Below are 22,410 nucleotides of genomic sequence, written 5' to 3' on the forward strand. Positions count from 1 at the left end.
TAATATATTATTTGAAGATACAATTAGATTATAGATGCCCACATACCTTAAAACTAGGATTGATTAATTATCTGCTTAATTAACTCTTTCACTCCAAATCAACCACTATCTCTTAATTCTCCCCTCCCATATTTATCACTCAATTATGTCTCCTCCTTTATGATTCAGGAATTTCATAGTACAATTTCATTCCAACAATAGCTAATCTACTCTCTTCTTCTCAAGATATCATCACCATAGCCGACAAATTATCCTGAACCCAAATATTATTCTGTATTGTTCATTTATAACTAGATCAAATCAAAGTAACTGCTATAGAGAAAACTTTAATTCAGAGTGGGTCTTGATTGTTTGTCTTCGGAAGAAATGGATCTTAGTTTTGATTATGTTATGCCACAATGCAAAAGGATCAAAGGGAGTATTGTAGAGAGTTTTTGTTTGCTGGTGTTCTTCTAAGGCTTTCTTTGGTTACCGTGACATGGATTTGGTAGTACCAATATTACTTTGATATATCCCTTGAAACATGTGTATCCAATAAGTAGTAATCTTAATTAAGATATGAGTTGTATTTTTAGTAATGTGGAGTCTGGCCATGTATATGTATCCACCATTAAATTTCGGATACATGATTTTTAACAACACGATGATATTAATGATATGACAGATACTCTACAGTCGTGATTTGTTCCTAAATTCGTGTGATTCAACTACATTTCATATTTATATACACATAATTAAATGTATATGCTTATTATGTATTCGAGATACATGTTTTTGGATGTAACGTATGAAATTTAAATACACATAATTAGATGTATATGCTTCTTCTTTTTGTATATTCCATACTTAGATACACATAATTAGATGTATATGCTTACTATATATTTGAGATACATGTTTTTGGATATAACATATGCAATTGATACTTGATACATCAAATTAGTACTAGATACATATAAAAGATACATGAAATTAATATTATATATGTATATAAATAGATACATAAAATTAATACTAGATACCTATAACAAATACATGAAATTAATGCTAGATACTTTTATGATACATATGAATGTAATTGCAGGACACTCATGTATCTAAGTGTTTAGTTTGTTGGATACATCATATATTGATATAGATACATCAAATTAATGAATTTATTATTTTAAGAGTAATAATTTGAATTTAATCAAATTGCTTTACCAACATATACATGTTTTTATCTTATATTAACAATATTAATGAATTTACTATTTCAAAGAATAATAAAATGAAATTAATTATCTATGTATTTTGAAAATCCTCAATTACTCCTCTAATTAAGGAAATCAGTTCCAACCAATTAATTTAAATAAATAAATTTTGTATCTCAATTTTAAAATTCGACAGATACTGTATGTATCTCATGAATTCAGACTCATGTATCCTAAGCATAAAATATGGTACATGAAGTAATATTTGAAACTATTGAGAATCTTAATAATTAAGACATAAACTAGTGGGACTTATGTGGTTTGCCCTTTTAATAATAACAACTTTCACATATAGCAAACACAAAAATCATATTTGTACGTTATAGCTATAGTTTGCATAATTGCGCTCCATAGCAAACATGCTATGACTATTTCGCTATACATATATACAAAAGAAGCTAGGTTATGTTGCTATATATATATATATACAAAAGAAACAATTGTATAATTCGCTGACTCCTATTCAGATTGGTATAATTCGTTGGCAGCCTCTCAATTCAATTTTATGTGTTTGTATATCTGTATACAATTTGAATTTTTATACAATTGAATCGAAATAAAACATTTGCATATCAAATATCGCGCTCTCTCTCTCTCGCATTATATAAACATAAATTATACATTGTATTTTGTTTAATTTGTGTTTGTATAAAGCGAGAAAGAGAGAAAGGCAAAAGAGAACTAGGCAGAAAAATATTTGTATTGTATAATTATAAGTGTATAGGACGAAGATATATGTATTTGCATGTGTATATACAATTTTCTCTCTCTTTATATAAACAGAACACAATTTATACATTTTTGTTTGTATAAAGTGAGAGAGGCGAGGGAAAGGCTGGCAAGCGAGAATTTCAGGGAGAGAGGCGACTGACAATAGTTTGCTACGGGACACAATTAAATCAAACTGTGGTTATAACATTTAATTTGAATTAATAGTTTGCCATTATATACAATTTCCCTTTTAATAAAGGGCTTAATGCCTGACCTTTTTTAAAAAATAAAAATAAAAATAATAATAAAAGTAAACAAAAATCGAGTTCTACAAGTGGTACTTCATATAGATTATGTTATTTTCACCCTTCAACGTATCTCATATTTACCCCATCTTCGATACTCGATAGCACGTTCAAGACTTAACTCTGTTTGCATTTTAATAAAGTGCTTAATGCTTGACTTTTATTTATTATTTTTAAATAATTTATTTTTATAAAAGTAAGCAAAAAATTGAGTTCTACAAGTGGTACTTCATATAGATTGTGTTATTTTCACTCTCTAACATATCTCATACTTACCCATTTTTTATGCTTGATAGCACCTATCTACCCACCATACCGTCCTTACATTATAGAGCAACTTTCACATATAGCAAACAGAAAATTCATATTTGTATGCTATAACAAAGTTTGCATAATTACACTCCATAGCAAACATAAATATGTATATTTCGCTATACATATACAAAAGAAATCAGTTGTATAATCTGTTTTGGTATACATATACAAAAAGATCAATTGTATAAAGTGAGAGAGGCGAGTGAGCGAGCGAGATCTAGGAGAGTGGCGAGCGAGATCTGGGAGAGGGGAGAGAGAGGAACGAAAATATATGTATATATACAATTTTCACGCATTTTATACATTTACGTTTTTGTATAAAGTGAGAGAGGCGAGATCTGGGAAAGTGGCGAGTGAGAGAGCGAGATCTGGGAGAGGGGAGAGAGGGGAACGAAAATATATGTATATATACAATTTTTTCTCGCTTTATACAAACACAAACACATTTTATACAATTTGCGTTTTTTGTATAAAGTGAGAGAGGCGAGATCTGGGAGAGTGGCGAGCGAGATCTGGGAGAGGGGAACGAAAATATATGTATATATACAATTTTCTCTCGCTTTATACAAACACAAACGCACTTTATATACTTGCATTTGTATAAAAAACGAGAGAGGAAGGAGAGAACGAGAGAGGTGAGCGAAATTCACCAGGAGAGAGGTGAAATAGCAACAGTTTGCTATGAGGTACAATTAAATCAAACTATATTTATAGCATTTAATTTGAATTAATAGTTTGCTATTATATACAATTTTCCATACATTATATATCATTTGTTTAAATTATATATAAATATTTTTGAGATGATATTTTTTATTTATACACCAAACACAAAATAATAAAAAAACACATTTATCCTTTTAAATAATATTTACGCACAAAATAGTTCCATTCATACCAAACATACCCTAGATCAATTAATGGAATTTCCACGACTCTAATTTATGGCAGTAAATGATGTGAGATGAGCGGATAATAACAAGCCATCAAGGTGGGAAAATAATGGCCGCTTCTTGGTCATACAGTATGCTAAATTCTTCGATTTTCTAGGTGAAGTTAAAGTTGCTCCCTCCGTCTCCGTTCCGTTTTAGTTGTTATGGTAAAGGTTTGATACATTTTTAAGAAAAAATTAATAAGAAATGTTTATTTAATTAGTAATATATTTCTTATTAGTTATTCTTAATATGAGAATAATTAATGTTAAAAATAAAATTAAAGAAAGATAATTAATTTTTGAATATACATGACAATTAAAAAAGACGAAAATAGTATTGGTTAATTTATATATTTTTATCTGTTTTCTAACTTTAGTATTATTTTTTAATATTATTTTGTTTTGTTCCCTTACTTCTCATTATGCCATCTTTACTTTGTACTATAGTTTTTATATATTTATTTTTCTATTTTGCGTATTTATGTTATTATTCTAACTTTTTAAAAATTATATTCCTAATTAAAGAAAGGAAATTTTCGCAAATAACCACTATAATACACTTAATTATGCATCATAGTTATAGTTTGCATATTTACGAGTTGTAGCTATAGTTTAAGTTGTCTCGTTTGTATAATTCGTGGGTGAGTTTGCATAATTCGCGGGAACATTTGTATAATTGGGTTATTTTTGTATAAACTCAAAATAACGAATTTATACAAACACAAACATCTGAATTTTAAATAGTTATACAAATGGAGTATACAAAAGTTATATAAATTCCGAATTATACAAATGTGCAAATTATACAAATTCGAAATCCCAACCCACGTAATTATCACTGAATATTGGTTGTGAGAGGTAATTAACTAAAATTATAGTTATGATGACTAGTTAACTTGTATATGTTTGTTTAATCATCTAATTTTTCCATTGAAGAAAGAATGAGTCATCTATAAACTTGACGTATATTAATGGGCGACGTCAAATTCCTTGATTTATTAGTCATTATTATTAATTATACACACCTATATTTACAAGATTTTAAAAATATATCTATTTTGTTTTAAAATAGTTCACTGTGGTAATAAGACCATCCTAAGGTATAAATTACTTTTTTATCAAATATTTGAACAATGCTACTCATAAATTATGGTTGTCAATATTATTATTATTATTATTATTATTATTATTATTATTATTGCCAAACATGTCATCCATGATATTTTGCTAAATCTTTGCTCAGTTAGAATATTTTTTAATCAAATCAACTAAGCCAGTATTATATTATTTATTTTAAAACTATATCTCAATTATTAATTTTACAAATTGTTAAAAATCTGTAATTATTCTGAATTTCAGCTTACCCGACTCAATAAATAGAGGCAAAAATACATTTCCGTTACTATTGAAAAATTACACCACTTTTACAAGTTCAAGAAGTACTAGCAAATTAGTCCAACAACAAAAAAAATAATTGATAAATCAATCACAAGAACCCCTAACTAATTGGGTTCGAACAAATAGCAAAGTAAATAAGAAAATCCATTAAGTAAAAACATATCTGCATCCCGTGTTTACACCAGCCCTATAAATGAATGATATACATTTGCATATACATAGAGAGAGGTGTATGGATGTTTTATCGAGGATGCAGCTCAGTTATCAAATCCTGATTTCCTGAAGAACATATTGATTTACTTTCCGTTAGTTTGCTTGACGCGGAAATTGTTGAATTGACATCTCCTAAGTGTAAAATCTGTGGGTTTACATCGTTGTGTGGAACTGGAAGACTCAAAGAGCGACTACTGAGCATGAGAAGTACTTCACCCATGTTTGGTCTATTAGCAACATTTTCTTGAACGCACAATAAAGCAATGTGGATGTATCTCACTATGTCACCAACAGGTCCCGAGCTTCCCCTCAGCATAGGGTCTATCAAATTTGAAACTGTTTCTTCGCGCCAGTTCAACCAAGCCTGTGATAGATCAGGCCACACAAAATCATAAATTATACTACCTCTGATTCACATTATGAGAAAGACATTTGATGGCATTGTTTATACAAAGTGTTTGTCTAACTAACAATTAATTTTTCTTTTGAATGTTTCAATTAGTAAACTAGTTTGGAATTGATCGAGGAATCCTTAATTGATTGATTGACCAGCTAGTTACTTACAACGCTCAGAAGGTCTTCCACAGAATCTCCTTTTCTGGAACAAATGTTTCGTTGACCGCTTATAATTTCCAGGACTAGTACTCCAAAGCTATAAACATCTGATTTCACTGAAAATTGCCCCTGCATTGCATACTCTGGAGCCATATACCCACTGCAAAATTAAAACAAAAATTGCCTGACTTCTCTAACAAGGTAGTGTACATTTAGTTAGGCACGCATTGGAGAAAGATTTGATGTGTAAAATCTTCTTACGACAAAAGGGTGTGTCAAAGGAAGTAATTCGTCATAAGTTGAGAGAGGGGACAAAATATGTATTAAGCCAAAGTTATATGACCATTCATCTCGACTTATACTACTTTTAGGGACAATCAAGTTAGCTCAACCAAATTGAGGTAACCATTTCTCCTGTCCTGGTAACATTTCAAGGAAAAATTTGTTTGAATATCGAGGTTTTTATTTGCTAAAAATGATTAAAGAATGCTTCGTATAATGATACAAAAAATAACAGTCTATCTAGTGAGAGATGTTAAACTTACTAAGTCCCAACAATTCTGTTTGTGTTGCCTTGTGTTTCATCCAATGTAAATAGTCTTGCCATGCCAAAGTCTGCAATTTTAGGATTCATCTCTGCATCAAGTAGAACATTACCAGCTTTGAGATCGCGATGAATGATGCGAAGTCTAGAATCCTCATGAAGGTAAACAATTCCCCTAGCTATGCCTCCTATGATTTTGGATCGCCTTTCCCAATCCAGTTGGCTACGTTTAACTTGATCTGGAGATAAGAGGAAGAATATAACTTATTATGATTGCCTTTCCCAATTCATAGTTGTGAACTTAGTTTTCCGGAACTAAAATAAGGCAGATAACCGGACTACAGTCAACATGTCAAATTACACTGACAAAACATTAAGCAATACATACCAAATAAAAATTGGTCAAGGCTTGCATTGGGAACAAATTCATAGACAAGAAGTCTCTCTGTTCCATCCAGGCAAAATCCGAGTAACTTAACCAAATTCCTGTGCTGAAGCCTGGCAACCAACAAGACCTCGTTTTTGAACTCTAGATCACCTTGGCCTGAATCTGCTGACAATCTTTTCACTGCTACTTCTTGTCCATTTTGAAGCTTACCCTGAAACATAATACGAGACGAGAGCAAATTGAAGAATCAATTATTATAAGCTCATCAACAACAAGCTCATCAACAACGAATCCTCAACCCCAAGCTAAGTTGTGGTTTTGTGGTATGAATTGTCAATGTCCATTTTATGCATCAAGCAAGTCTAATCACCTTATACACAGGACCAAATCCACCCTGTCCCAATTTATTAGCATTTGAGAAGTTGTCTGTTGCTTCTCTAATTATAGAAAAATCATACTGCAAGGATTCTACATCGCTAATATCATCCCCGAGTGTACCTTCACCAAAGTAGTAGTAATAACAAATACAGTATATAGTGAAAATTCAACTTTCCTTAATCATATAAATACTATACACTATCTTACCTTGAATTTTGTCCACCAGCTTCTTCTTTCGCTTCTTCATTAAGATGACAGAAATACATACAGCAAGAACAACAACTATAACAGTTGGCACAATGATAATAATGACGAGTCGAGCTTTTTTATCATCCTGCACTATTGGAACTGTATTATCATTCCCTGTTGGAGCCGTTTCATTACCATTCCCCATTGGAGCTGTTTTATCATCATTTCCTTAAGAAAATGCTTCAAGTTAGTATAAAATTCTCGGTTTTTAACAACTCATGTGAAAATAAGTTAGTATCTTCCCTTTTCAGGTTATTTCAGAAACTATAGATACTTATTAAATATCACAAATACAATATTGTTATACCTCTAATTTAATATGCTCGTCTTTAACACAAATCAAAATTTTGTGTTATGATTCTGATGAACTTTGTGATCCTCCCATCTAAAGTTCTAAGTTATTAGGCGCCAAGAACAATTACTTCAGTTCCACACATGTCGGGAAAAAACTTAAATTACTGTACTTAGAGATGACATATTTTATTCACCTTATTATGTTTCAATACATCGATTCATTATTCATGTGTATGTCTAATTTTTTTTATGTGTCTGCTCCTCTGTCATATTTAATATTTGCAACCATCTCGTCTATAGGTTTGATTAAATTAAATTGTTAAATAAGGTAACTAAACTTTATAGTATCTACTTAGGTACATATGTCTTCAAATGAAAGTGGAAAAATATAATTTACCTGCAGGTGGCGGAGCTTCCAACGGCACATCAACGAAGAAACGGGAACTTTCATAACGGAAGTTGCACCTAGGCCCAATTATTCTTCCACCCCTCTTTCCCAGGCAAGGACATTGAGGCATGGTTCCATAAGCGTCAGTTAAGCAATTGAAGCAATTCTGGGGAGATAAATCAGGAGTACACTGCACAAGTGCATATATAGTCTGATCATCTGGACCTGTCACACTACCACTAGCATATTTTCGCAAGGGACCACCATTTACATCACGGTCTCGTAAATTTTCCAGTAATTTACCCAGTTCCTGGTTAAATTCCTCGGGTTTTGAGGCATTCGCTGGATTCCAAATAAAATATTGAACAGACAACGATTGAGTATTTATAATGGATTGATTATTCGAGTACTGCAACGAACATTCATCATAGCCACCAACAGCTTCTTTTTGGGTAGGACATAACTGCACAAGTTTTTGAGCAGCGTTTTTGACGCAACTGCGACATTGTTCCAGCTCCACATCTCCTCTACATAGCACAATACCACTGACCTCGTCGGTGTTTTGGCCAATGGAAGCATAGTCGAAACCATAGTTACCTATTTTTGAGGAAAGGGAAGAAAGGACTGAGTTAAGATTCTTCTGGTATGCACTATTTTCAGTATAGTTACCATTCTCAAAACATCTACCAAATCGTAAATCAGGAAGCTGCGTTACGATATTGAGAACTTGTATATGCAAAAACAGAATGAGTAGCACCTTCTGAATAGCCATGGTCATGGTTGTCTAAGTTGCATTTCCATTTGCAGAAGCTTAGATATTTTGACATCAAAGGTAAACTGAGTTGGCTTTTTTTATTTTTTTAGCTTAAAAAAAACATGCGTCAAGTCATTAAATGTAGATGTGCTGATATTCTCTTTCTCCAGCAATAGTTATTCACTGTTAATTTAGAGCAGAAATTAAGAAATAGTAAATGATCTATAATTTTACCAAATTACCCTTATTAAATATAAGTCTTTTAAATATTAAAAAATGAACATGATAAACTAGACATAAAATAATAAATCATTCATTAATTTTATAAACTCAACCAGAATTATCAGACACATCACTTTCTGGCTTAAAGTGACCTTTTGAGTGAAATGACCTAGCAAAAGATAAAACTTCTGATGACTTGGTCTATATATTTGGATTTGCCAAATTTTTCTCCTTAGAATTTATGAAATTCGTAGACTAGATATATGGGGATAATGGGAATTGGGACAGGAGTGGATACCAAGAAGCCACCAAGGTTGCAAATTTTGACCGCTACTTGCTCATCAACTTTATATGATTAGTCCAGAAAATGAAATCCAACTAATTTTCTACAAGTACCATATTTTCCTTTTTTTCCTAGTCTTTTTAATTTTAATCCACAATGATTTCTTTAGAATTTTGGCTTCCAGGTTCCTAGTACTGCAATTATCTTCATATCTTGACTGATTCATAGTGAATTCACAAAGTAATTTGTATTTCTGTAGGTATTTGGACATAATATAAATAGCTGATATTTTTTCAACGTGCTTGAAGTGAATGACTTGTTTGGTAAATTTCTAGAATCAATTGTTTTTTTTTTTTTTTAAATATTATTTAAAAGTGTTTTTTTTAAAAAGTAATTTCGATAAGAAGACAAAAATCACGTTTGAACAATAACTAGTGTTTGACCAAACTTTTGTATGTGTTTTTATGTGTACTAGTTTTGAAAACGTGTGTTGCGCGTTTATCCCAAATTACTTCATATAAATTTTATATTGCAAATGACACATTTTATCCCCTTCAAATCTATTGATATTTTTTTTAAAAAAAAATCATCATTTTTTCTAAACTATAGGTCAAAACTGAAGGTGAGAAGCTAAGTAAACAGAACCAAGCTCATTAATGTAAAGATTCAATGTTTTCTGAATTTTGACCTCTGACTGAGCAAATACAATGAGGAAACTTCCTAAACATCTCAAGTATCTCAATATCAGACCATTAAAAACTCTTGAAAATTCCAATTTTTCTGTTCACGGTAGATTTTTTTCCGAGGCTGATGTATGGAATTCATAAGGGAACATAGGAGAGGTAAGTGGAACTCGAAAATCGTTCTCTACCTAAAAACCGTTTGTATCTTTGTAGATGAAGTTGGAGTATATATAATTTGGAAAAATCCTTTGGGCCAGAAAAGTTTGGCCATAATTTAGCCAGAATAGTAAAAGGACATGTTCACACTATAAACTAGTTTTATTTTGGACAATTTTACCCTTTTAGCTTGAAAATTGAATACATTCTTGGGATCTCTATAATCCTCCATTATGTTTCCAATATATTGAAAATAATTAATGACATTAATGATGATTCCATAGTCAATTATGAAAAAAGACTACAAATTTCAACAAAAAAACATTAAGTGATCTCATGCAACCTATATAAAAAAATGTTTTCAAATTTTGTTTTACAAAAAACAATAAAAATTGTAACATCAGTAGTAAAAAAAAATATTTTCTGAATTACATTGTATTCTTGTTGATTGTATTAGAATAAGAAAAAATTCACTTTATATTACACATTATATTCTTATTGGTTGTATTATTATAAAAAAAAATTACCTAACTAATATTACAACAGATTATGGCCAAAAGAGTTAACTAAATTTACTTAACATTAATTTTTTTATTCAAATATAGTAGTTAAAAAAATAGTTAATTGGAATTTGTAGGTCATTTTAGTAACAAATATAATAATGATTCATAATTATCAAATCGATGTAATATATGGGACAAAATTTGTATGATTGATACTATTAATGTTTGACTCTCTTTGATTCGACATATATGAACTTTACACATGATTTCTATAATTATCGATATTTACCGAATCTAATATCTTTTGAGTTGTCGTTATCTCAATATTTTACAAATTTCATTTAAAAATTATTTAAATATATTGTTTATGTTGTGTCGTAATTTAACTATCTTTAGAAAAATCACTTTTGAAATGTTCCAAGTATAAATAATTTGAGAAAAATACTTATAAAAGAGTCGCCACTTAATTTTTTAAAGAAATTAAGAAAACTTATAATTTTCAAAGATTTAAACAGAAAAAATCATTTGAAAATACCAAAGAGAGTTCGGAGTTCAATTTACACTTCAAGAAGGGTTTAAGTATTTGAAGTGCCCGCTAACATGCGGTTGACCTGCGACTTGACTAATATATATTTTGACTATTTTTAGAAAAGAATGGTTTAATATAAAAAATAATAATTTACAATATTTGGTTAATTTCGAGAAAAAATAATTAAATAAATGACACATTTTATTATTTCATTTTTAGAGAAATAGAACTAAAATGAAATACATGAGTTAAGGTGCGAATGGATAGAATTCTAACAAAGTTAGATTAATTAGAAATTATTTGATACACTTTTGAAATAATAATTTAAACCACATTAGTTAATTTAAGAATGAAACCATTTTAAATTAATTGAAAAAATTTCGACTAACCTTTTTGAGTAAATGACTAAGTAGAGAGGGAACAGTTTTTAGTTCATTTAAGAAAAAAATACTTTAACTTAAAATCACTTTAAAATAAAATGTGATTAAGTGAAGCGACCTTAAGACATATCTTTTTAAGAACAAAGATTTGACTTGATTAAAATATAAAATTTGATCAATATTTGATTAATAAAATAAGTGAACACACCAAGTGAAATGTATTAAACTAAACCAACACAACGAAAATGACTCGTCTTTTTGGGAAATTCAATTAAGTTAATTAACAATTCTAAGGTTAGAGTTAATAAACAACAAACAATAAATAATTATAATTAAATAATTTACGAGTAACAGAGAGAAGTTGAATTTGGGCCTTTGTTGGGCCAAATTCGTTGGTATTTTTTGGGGTTTAACCAAAACCCATTTTTGGTATACAGCTGATGTATATCAGTGTATATGAGCGTATATATTAGATCTTTTCAGGTATTTCTTGCTTCCAAACATATGTATTCTACCTCAGCCCTGTATTCCTGCGTTTCTGACCTGTATATCTCTGTATAATGAGTGTATACAGCGTATACTGAATGTATATTGTCCATCTTGGGACTTTTGGAGGCTTGTATTTCGACTACAGCCTTGTACCCCTGTCCATCTGCTTTCAAAACTCGAATATGATGACTGCTGACTCGATAAAAAAGAGGAGTGCTGGGTTTCACCCCAACTCAGGATGCAAGGAGTGAATATAGGAGTCCACAATGGACTCGGATAGACGTCTCATACGACAAACAAAAATAAAGAAAGTTAGAACCAACATTCTTTCAATGCAATTAAATAACTGAAGTCAAGGAACTAAAAATATAAACTACTTTATCATTCAATAATATTTTATTAGAGGGTGGCATTTATACATGAGAATGGAGCACGGTTATTCATAAAAATAATACCATTACACTAAGAATTGAAGCTAATTTCAAATATTATGCAAATTGCTGCCTTAAAGCTTAGCCCAAATAAATCATATCTTAAGCTAACATAGATCATCTACTTTAATATCTATTGAATCATAGGTAAAGAACTCATTATTTTACCAAGCTAAGGCAGATTCTTTTAATAAACCTACATGATAAAGCAATTATCTAAAATAAATGACCTAAGAAAAAGAAAAAAAACAATACTAAGGTGGTTAAACCATTTAAACCCGAAGTCACTGTTAGACAAATCATCCATGGGTTTCTTAGAAAGAAAATGAGAACCACTATATATCGACGAGCAAGCGATTAAGTTTTAGTACTGACAAGCAAACTAGGCAAAGAGGAATTTAAAACATGGATAAGAAATTAAAGAAAAAAAAAAGTTAACACTATCTATTAGAGTTTAGGCATATAGACATTCCCAGATACATACATATATGCACAAAAATAAGATTTATGAAGGAGCAAACATGGAAGTAATATGAGCAGATTAGACTATGATGATCAAGTAATCACATCAATCAACCGATAACTTGACATATAAAGAGAGCATATCAATGGAGCAATCAGTTCTATTATATATATATATTTAAGCGACTTGTGGTAAAAACCTTATGAACTGAAAATAATGAATAAGCCGGTTTTCTTTGCTTCAAAAATAAAAGTCACAAATAAGACATAATCGAGCCACTGAAAATTCACATGGGGGTCAAAGGATCAGCATGTTGTACATTGGAAGGTTAACACCAAAGATTCATACTTTGAATAATTTAAGGATGAAATTTCAACAATTAAGATCTAGGGAAAAAAAACACGAAAGGCTCATATTTTACACCGATTCAACTACAAACAATGGACCATTCTAAACAAAATTATTAGGCAGAATCATGATAGAGTTTTGAGCAAAAGCTCATATTAGACAATAATGAGACAGTAATGAGATCAAAGGAGTAGAGAAATGAAGCTATTGGCGTAAGAATAATGAAATGACATCATATATGATTACTACATCAATTAATTCCTAGAATTCTTATGTCTATCCAAATGTGATGCCAACTAGTAGCGGAGAGAATGCTTGAAACAGCCCAAGATATAGATAACAGGCAACAACACAACTAAAATCAATACTAATCAAACTTAAATCACAAATAATATTCTTATCATTCCCATCATGACCATTAAGAGAAAAGTAACTAAGTAAGGATTTAACTGGTCATTATCTAATCTTAGACAATATCCTTTAACCAAAAATGAACTCACACAAATGCTAAGTATATGGACATACTAGAAAGAACACTAACAGAGATCATTAAGCATAAGCATAATGACGCAAGAAGAAGCCTTTTTTTTTTTTTTTGGCGATAATTTATGATGCGAATATTGGTAGCAAGTAGGTCGTCTAAATTCAGAGAACATATCCATAAACAAAGTAAAATTCTTGATACATTAACGACGACCTCTCAAGAGTGAACTACAGTTCCATTTCTCAACACCCGAAAAACTTCGAAACAAAACTTTTCAAGAAAAGAAATCCAACCGATGGACGTTTAAAGAAACAAATAGATGTATTACTGATGAAGTATATGATACTCTAAAGGCATTCAAGTGATACATGAAGTAAGACACTATAGAGAGTAAGTAAAATCTAAACTAAGACAACAATGACCATGAAACCAAAGCCACAAATAAACATTTTTGTTAAACAGAGGATAAAATTTTATCAGTAGTTACTCCAGTAGTATCACATAGGCTAAAACCTTGAAGCATGGAACTAAACATATTTATAAATTTTGCAATAATAAAGTTTATTTGACAAAGTTCAGCATTTCCATCCTTTAGAACAGTGAAGATATTAGAAGGGAATTGCAAACCGTCATCAACTTATTCGAGACCAAAATCAAAATATCAATACGAGTGACTATTCCTTCAAAGTCAAATAGCAATAAACCATATCGGAACCAAACACTCCTCTTATATACAACTAACACATAAGAAAAATCATCCAGCAGGTATTTAAAGAAATGTTCATATAGCAGGAAAATCAACCCAACAAAATTTCCAATAAGCTAGAACGATGCAAGATTTTAAATGGATTAAGCACTAAACAGAAACAAAAAAAAAACTAGAATCTATCACTACAGAAGAAATAAAATAATATGACTAAACCCATAAGCGAAGCCATATATATATGTATCACGATTTGGAGAGAATTTTACCTTTTTGAGGGCAGCGAACTAAGACAGCAACAGGCTTGAGAAACAACGATTCTTCCACCACAAAAATCCAAATACGAACAACAAAGAAGAAATCTGGGAACGACCTTTTCCGAACTTAAAACCAAAGAACTAAATATAAAATTTTGAAGTGTAAAATGACTATTGCCAAAGAAACTCAAACTCAAAACCTCTTCCCCTGCCTTCTCCTTCCTTTCTTGAATGAAAACTAAGGAGGCTATTTATAGAGGGGCGAAAGGGCAAATTTAGGGGGTAAAACCCGTTTGAATTTTGAATCTATCCATTCCTTTTCGAGGCAACAATGGAAGTGATGGGGAAAAGCTGAATTCCGCGAAAATGGGGAAAAGGGGATGTGAAGGTTTGACGTTGGGGTTGCTATGATATGGGTTTTGCAGGGTAGTTGAGCGAGATTTCCAAGTTTGCAGCGCAATTTACTCGCTGAATTTTGGTGTTCACGTGAAGAAGAAGAGTAACAGGGGTCGGGTATGGGTATTTGGTCTTGCTGTATAGATAATGTTGTATATGTATTGTAGTTATGGGCTGGGTCATAGATGGGTTGCTGGAATTTTATATTGGCATACCTATTGGGTCTTGGGTTTGTTTATTGGAGTTAAAAAGAATGGGTTTGGGCTGGGAATGTGAGGAAATTGGAGAAGAATGGTAATTGAGGAAATAGGCTGAAGGGAACAGGCCTATTTTTGGTCTTTTAAAGGGTTAAGAATATGATAAGCAATTAACTAAAAATTGCAACAAGATAAATTTTCATAAATTAATTGACGAGCTTCTTAATCTTAACGAAATGAAAATAATTAAATCGGTTATAAAATAATTAATTTAATTGCAAGCTAATTAACTCAAAATTATAGCTATAACTTAAAGCAAATTAATAAAATATTTAACTAAAATGTAAAATCTTTTGTGATAATTTTCAAATATTTTATAAAAAAGTGTGATTGCAAAAATATACATACTTATTATTAAAAAGTGATAAAATTACTTTAAAAAAATAACTTGAAAGTATTTTGAATTTCCTAAAACTTATTAACTCAAAACTATAACCATCCCTAATATTTAAATATAATTTTTTTTATTTTTTTCTTTTTTGACGATTTTCGAATAATCAAAAAATATACACAATTATGTAAAACCTATATATCATCTAAAATTTATGAAGAGTGGCAAACTATTTAAAAATCTTGCAAACTATATTATTTTTTTCTTTTAATTATTATTATTCTTTTTTTAAAATTTTATAAAACTAATAATTTTAAATCGTTTGAAATTGGAGAAGCTCGAAATGATTAATTTATATTGTGGAGGGTCAAAATTGGGTGTCAACAGTTTAATTTCATTTAAACATAATAATTTAAAAAATTACTTAATTGGAGGTCATTTTAGTAACAAATATAAGTAATGATTCACAATTTATCAAATCAACGTAATATAGGAAATAAGACTGGTAGGATCAATACTATTAATGTCTGACTCTCTTTGGTTCGACATGTATGAGCTATACGCATGATTTCTATAACTTTTGACATTTTCTCTTTGGTTCGACATGTATGAGTTATACGCATGATTTCTATAACTATTGACATTTACCAGATCTAATGTGTTTTGAATTGTCGTTATCCCAATAGTTTAAAAATTATTAATGTCTATTAATGTCTAACTCTCTTTGGTTCGACATATATGAACTATATGCACGATTTCTGTAATTATTGACATTTACCAGGTCTAATGTGTTTTGAGTTGTCGTTATTGTACAAATTACATTTAAAAATTATTTATTTATATAGCTTAATTTTATTTAAACATAATAATTAAGCAAATTACATAGTTGGAGGTCAGTTTAGTAACAAGCATAAGTAATGATTCAGAATTTATCAAATCGACATAATATAGGAGATAAAACTTATATAATTAATAGTATATATCTGACTCTCTTTGATTCGACGCATATGAACTATATGCATGATTTCTATAACTTTCAACATTTACCAAGTCTAATGTGTTTTGAGTTGTTGTTATCTCAATATTTTATAAATTACATTTAAAAATGATTAAATTATATAGTTTAAATTTATTCAAACATAATAATTAAAAAAAATTACCTAATTGGAGGTCATTTTAGTAACAAGTATAAGTAATGATTCACAACTTATCAAATTGACGTAATATACAAGAAAATACTTGTATTATTAATACTATTAATGTCCGCTCTCTTTGGTTCAACACATATGAACTTTATGCATTGTTTCTATAATTATCTACATTTATCAGGTCTAATGTATTTTGAGTTGTCGTTATCACAATATTTTACAAATTACATTGAAAATAATTATTTAAATATATAGTTTAATTTTATTTAAACATAATAATTAAAAAATTACTTAATTGGAGGTCATTTTAGTAACAAATATAAGTATTGATTCACAATTTATCAAATCGACGTAATATTGGGGATAAGACTTGTACGATAAATACTGTTAATGTCTGACTCTCTTAGGTTCGACATATATGAACTATACACATGATTTCTATGACTATCAACATTTACCAGGTCTAATGTGCTTTGAGTTGTCGTTATCCCAATATTTTATAAATTACATCTAAAAATTATTATAATTTTAATTTTATTTGAACATAATAATTAAAAAACATTAGTTAATTGGAAATCATTTTAGTAACAAATATAAGTAATGATTCACAATTTATCAAATTGACATAATATAGGGGATAAAAAGTGATCGGACGCCTTTGTTCTTTATGCAAGTGTTCTCAATTTATACTATGAAATCAAATAATAAGATCAGGAATAAGAGTATGAAGTAAAAGGCAAAATAATTTTCATAGTCCATAGAATTTTATATTACTATTTTTGCCGCTTTATAACATTTTATTTATTTTATTCAAAACCCATGTAATTTCGGAGGTGTAAGTGTATATTTCTTATAGTACATAAAATGTAAATGTTTAAGTTTGAAATATAGAGAGTTATTTAAAATTGAGTCATATTACAAAAAATATTTAATGTATTAATTAATTATACATACAGAATTTGACATTAAATCAAATTCTAGAATTTCCATTAGATACATAAAGTAAAGGATTCCCTTAGCAGTACTAATGCTACGTAAGAATAAGAATGCGCTGTATGAGTTGGAATGAAAAAAAAGTAGTGTCTCAATGCGACTTTTCATATTCTAAGCCTAAGAATGTGTGTTCTAATTGAATTATAATTTTATGAAATGACAAACACTTTAATACATTTTTCCTTTATTTTAAACTAAAAGATTAGTATAGTCTTTGTACGTTTCTGGCCACATTTTTCTGACTGTTTAGTAGCTCTCATATAATTTTATCGATGGAAACTCTTCAAATTCTTTTAACTTAAAATTAAATAAGAGAAGTTGTTTTGAAATGCTTGGACTTCCAACTAGTAACTTACTTCAAGGTATTTCATTCACTTGAATGACTTTTTATCATCCATTGCATCTTTACAACATAACTTAAAGCACATTTGAATACTTTAAAATTGATTATCTAATTAGTTATTAGAAAATATTTTTACATTTGGTACATAATATATATATTAATCTTTGGGAACATGCGTTTCACGTTTATTCCTTATTATTGTTATATAACTTTTTATTTAGTTTTACCAACTATATCCGTTTATTTATTAAATAAATGCATAAAAACAGATGGTGCATTTGGCATCAAATAGAAAATGTGAAGTTAATTAAGATAATATAGTACCTAAACTATGTGTGTGCCTTTTTTATGATCTAAATATAATTGATTTTTTTTAATTTGTACTCATGGATGAAATCACGCACACCTATTTGAAAGATTACCTATATTTATTTTAATGAGAAACAAAGCTTGAAACATTTGTATTATTTATTCACTAAAATTTTAGAATTAAAAGGCTAACTAAAGAATACATGAAGATACACTTTCAAAATTCATAAAATTAAAAGCCAAATTACATCCCAAATATATCAGTGACAAAAGTGGAATGACACCTTTGACTGAATGAAAAATGCAAAAGAAATTATAAAAGGCAGTAGTCTCCTATTAATATAGAAAGATAGAGAGGTGAGGAATTAATCATATCTTTAAAAAAAGTTTTCAAGGTCTTCTCCCTCTATATTCTATTTACTCCTTTTTCCCCTTTTTGCCTGTGTCACCCCCCCCCCCCCCCCCCCCCCCCCCCCCCCACCCACCCCCCCCACCCCCCCTCCCACCCCCGCCCCNCACCTCCACCCCCACCCCTATCATACCATTTCTTTCATTTTCCAATGGTTATTATCGTGTTCTTAAATAGTAGTGAAAATGTATGTTCAAATTCAATTTTTAGTTTTAAATCATAAATAGTAATCCTTGAATAGATGGGAAGATGAAAAATATAAAACATAATGAGTATTCCCTATGTTTAGTTGTCCTTAATTATTTGTTCACTTTGACTCAATTAATTACTTTGAAAAAGGTACTTAGAATAATTATTTGTTCACTTTGACTCAATTAATTACTTTGAAAAAGGTACTTAGAATTTTTTTTAAAATCTTATGTTTTTAATTCATCTACTTCGTAATTAATAGGGGTAAAATAATAAATTCACTATGTTAATCATTGTTTTTTTAATAGGTAGGTGTGTCAATTCAAAAATCGCCAAGTAATTAGGGAAAGATGGAGGACTAAGTAAGAAAATTAACATTGCTATTAATAAGGAGTTATTTATGAACGTGGAATGTAGTCTACTTTGAATGGATAGGAAGATGAAAAATATAAATCATAATTAGTACTCTCTCCATTTCAAATTAATTGAATTGTTGAGATATTTTTATTAACTTAATTGTTCAATTTTTGAGACTACTTTTAAAATGTTTTTTTTAATTTTACTGTAACGTTTAGGTTCCGTCGTTATAGAAATGCTAATGGGGAAAAATTTGGGGCCGGAAAAACTTTTTTGTAGTATTTGGATTTTCCCAACCTTGTCCAGATTTGGAGGGAATCGGAGTCACCAAGGTTAGGGAAATTTGGTAACAATCGGGTGGAGTAAGTATGATTTTGATTGCATGAGTGGTTAGATAACTTGTTAAGGAATCTGTACGACCTTACGGAATTGAATTTGAATGTGTATATCTCGGGGAATTGATCTTAGCATGAAAGGTATTTTCTGAACGTCGTTGATTAGATGTGTGTTGTGGAATGAGGATTTGGAATTCTTTAAAATAGCATTATGTTTCGATTTTTCCGCTTTGGCGGGCGTTTCTGCCGCTTTGGCGGGGCCGCTGTGGCGGGCGTGACGGGACTTAAAAATTGTAATTGCTCACTGGTCCGAAAATGCCGCTCTGGCGAGACCCTATGTCGCTCTGGCACCGCCGCTACAGCGGGATGAGGGTTGTTGTGGCGGGCCAGACACGACCTAATGTCGTTAATAAACCCCTAAACGACTTTATTTGACACTTTTCGACTTTTAGAGCTAAGGAACGAACCCCAGGCGATTTCTACTCGTTTTTCACCATGTCAATTACACTAACAAAACATTAAGCAATACATACCAAATAAAAATTGGTCAAGGCTTGCATTGGGAACAAATTCATAGACAGAAGTCTCTCTGTTCTATCTAGGCAAAATCCGAGTAACCTAACCAAATTCCTGTGTTGAAGCCTGGCTACCAACAAGACCTCGTTTTTGAACTCTAGATCACCTTGGCCTGAATCTGCTGACAATCTCTTCACTGCTACTTCTTGTCCATTTGGTAGCTTTCCCTGAAGAAGAAGAGCACAAATTGAAGAATGAATTATAATTTCATCAACAACAAAGCCTAAACCCCAATTGAAGTTTTGGTCGATCTTTTGTATTAATCGTCAATGTTCATTTTATACATCATGCAGGCCTAATCACCTTATACACAGGACCAAATCCGCCCTGTCCCAATTTATTAGCATTTGAGAAGTTGTCTGTTGCTGCTCTAATTGTAGAAAAATCATATTGCAAGGTTTCTACATCGCTAATATCATCACCGAGTGTACCTTCACCAAATTAGTAGTAATAACAAATACAGTATATAGTGAAAATTCAACTTTCCTTAATCATATAAATACTATACGATATCTAACCTTGAATTTTGTCCACCAGCTTCCTCTTTCGCTTCTTCATTAAGATGACAGAAATACACACAGTAAGAATAACAACTATAACAGTTGGCACAATGATAATAATGACGAGTCAAGCTTTTTTATCATCCTGCACTATTGGAGCTGTATTATCATTCCCTGTTGGAGCTTTTTCATCATCATTTCCTTAAAAAAATGCTTCAAGTTAGTATAATATTCTCAGTTTTTAACAACTCACGTGAAAATAACTTAGTATCTTCCCTTTTCAGGTTATTTCAGAAACTACACATACTTATTAAATATCACAAATACAATATTGTTATACCTCTAATTTAATATGCTCGTCTTTAGCACAACTCAAATTTTGTGTTATGATGGCGATGAACTGTGTGATCCTCCTATCTAAAGTTTTAAGTTATTAGACGACAAGAACAATTTCTTCAGTTCCACACAAGTCGGGAAAAAACTTAAATTATTTACCTAATTATGTTTCAATACATCCGTTCATGTGTATGTCTAATTCTTTTTATGTGTCTGCTCTTCTGTCATAATTAATATTTGCAACCATCTCGTCTACAGGTTTAATTAAATTAAATCAAATTATATTGTTATGTATGGTAATTAAACTTATAGTATCTACTTAGGTACATATGTCTTCAAATCAAAGTGGAAAGATGTAATTTACCTGCAGGTGGAGGAGATTCCAACGCCACATCGAAGAATTTGGAACTTTCATAACGGAGATTGCACCTAGACACAATGATTCTGCCACCCCTCTTGCCGTAGCAGGGACAATTAGGCATATTTTCATAAGCCACAGTTAAGCATTTGAGGCAATTCTGAGGAGATAAATCAGGAGTACACTGCACAAGTGCATATATAGACTGGAAATCTGGACCTGTCGCATTACCAGTAGCATATTTTTGTGAGGAACCACCATCTACAGCACGATCTCGTAAATTTTCCAGTAATTTACTCCGTTCCTGGTTAAATTCTTCGGGTTTTGTGGCATTAGCAGGATTCCAAAAGTAATATTGAAGAGAAAATGATGTAGTTTCTAAAATGAATGAATCATTCGAGTACTGCAACGAACAGTTATCATAGCCACCAATTGCTCTTTTTTGGGTAGGACATAACTGTAAAAGTTTTTGAGCAATGTTATTGACACAAATGCGACATTGTTCTAGCTCCACATCTCCTCTACATAGCACAATACCACTGACCTTGTCGGCGCTTTGGCCATCGGAAGCATAGCTGAAACCATTGTTATCGATTTTTGAGGAAAGGGAAGAAAGGAGTGAGTTAAGATTATTCTGGTATGCACTATTTTCAGTATAGTTACCATTGGTACCACATGAACTGTAACGTAAATCAGGAAGCTGCGAAGCCGATACAATATTGAGAACATGAACATGTATATGCAAAAAAAGAAAGAGTAGCACCCTCTGAATAGCTATGGTCATGGCTGTCTAGTTAGCTGCATTTTGATATATAGAAGCTTAGATATTTTGAGATCAAAGGTAAAATGAATTGGCTTTCATTTTTATTTTATTTTTTGGCTTAACAAATCATGCGTCAGGTCATTAAACATAGTGGTCACTTTCCAGCTTAAATAACCTTTTGAGTGAAGTAGCAAAAGATG

General features: G+C 30.6%; 2 protein-coding genes across 4 annotated transcripts in view; both read right to left on the reverse strand.

Annotated features, from left to right (window-relative positions):
- The window catches only part of LOC125846815 (cysteine-rich receptor-like protein kinase 44), a 130,375-nt gene extending 108,133 nt beyond the window's left edge, over nucleotides 1-22,242 (reverse strand). For both annotated transcript variants that reach the window (XM_049526433.1, XM_049526431.1), the window contains exon 1: nucleotides 21,667-22,242. In XM_049526433.1, coding sequence (XP_049382390.1) covers nucleotides 21,667-22,231 — 565 coding nt within the window. In that variant the 5' untranslated portion in view covers nucleotides 22,232-22,242. The remainder of the gene's footprint in view (nucleotides 1-21,666) is intronic.
- Nucleotides 5,152-20,957, reverse strand: LOC125846816 (cysteine-rich receptor-like protein kinase 10). 2 transcript variants are annotated; one of them, XM_049526440.1, is made up of 7 exons: nucleotides 7,935-8,770; nucleotides 7,202-7,411; nucleotides 6,987-7,114; nucleotides 6,617-6,827; nucleotides 6,230-6,467; nucleotides 5,694-5,844; nucleotides 5,152-5,493 (listed from the first exon to the last, which is right to left on the reverse strand). In XM_049526440.1, the coding sequence occupies exons 1-7, from the start codon at nucleotides 8,701-8,703 to the stop codon at nucleotides 5,158-5,160; spliced, it is 2,043 nt and encodes a 680-aa protein (XP_049382397.1). In that variant the 5' UTR covers nucleotides 8,704-8,770; the 3' UTR covers nucleotides 5,152-5,157. The 2 variants fall into 2 exon arrangements, with proteins under 2 accessions (XP_049382397.1, XP_049382398.1); XM_049526441.1 differs by lacking the exons at nucleotides 6,987-7,114; nucleotides 7,202-7,411; nucleotides 7,935-8,770 and adding exons at nucleotides 20,557-20,684; nucleotides 20,772-20,957.
- Nucleotides 22,243-22,410: the final 168 nt, after the last annotated feature.

The sequence above is a fragment of the Solanum stenotomum genome, chromosome 12 (genome assembly GCF_019186545.1).
Source record: "Solanum stenotomum isolate F172 chromosome 12, ASM1918654v1, whole genome shotgun sequence".
Classification (NCBI taxonomy): Eukaryota; Viridiplantae; Streptophyta; class Magnoliopsida; order Solanales; family Solanaceae; genus Solanum; species Solanum stenotomum.

Coding starts and splice junctions, on each gene's coding strand:
- LOC125846816 (XM_049526440.1), bottom strand. CDS start 8,703: ATGACCATGGCTATTCAGAAGGTGCTACTCATTCTGTTTTTGCATATA. Junction 6,828..6,986: donor GATTTGGTCCTGTGTATAAG/GTGATTAGACTT, acceptor ATTATGTTTCAG/GGTAAGCTTCAAAATGGACA. Junction 5,494..5,693: donor TGGAAGACCTTCTGAGCGTT/GTAAGTAACTAG, acceptor GATCTATCACAG/GCTTGGTTGAACTGGCGCGA.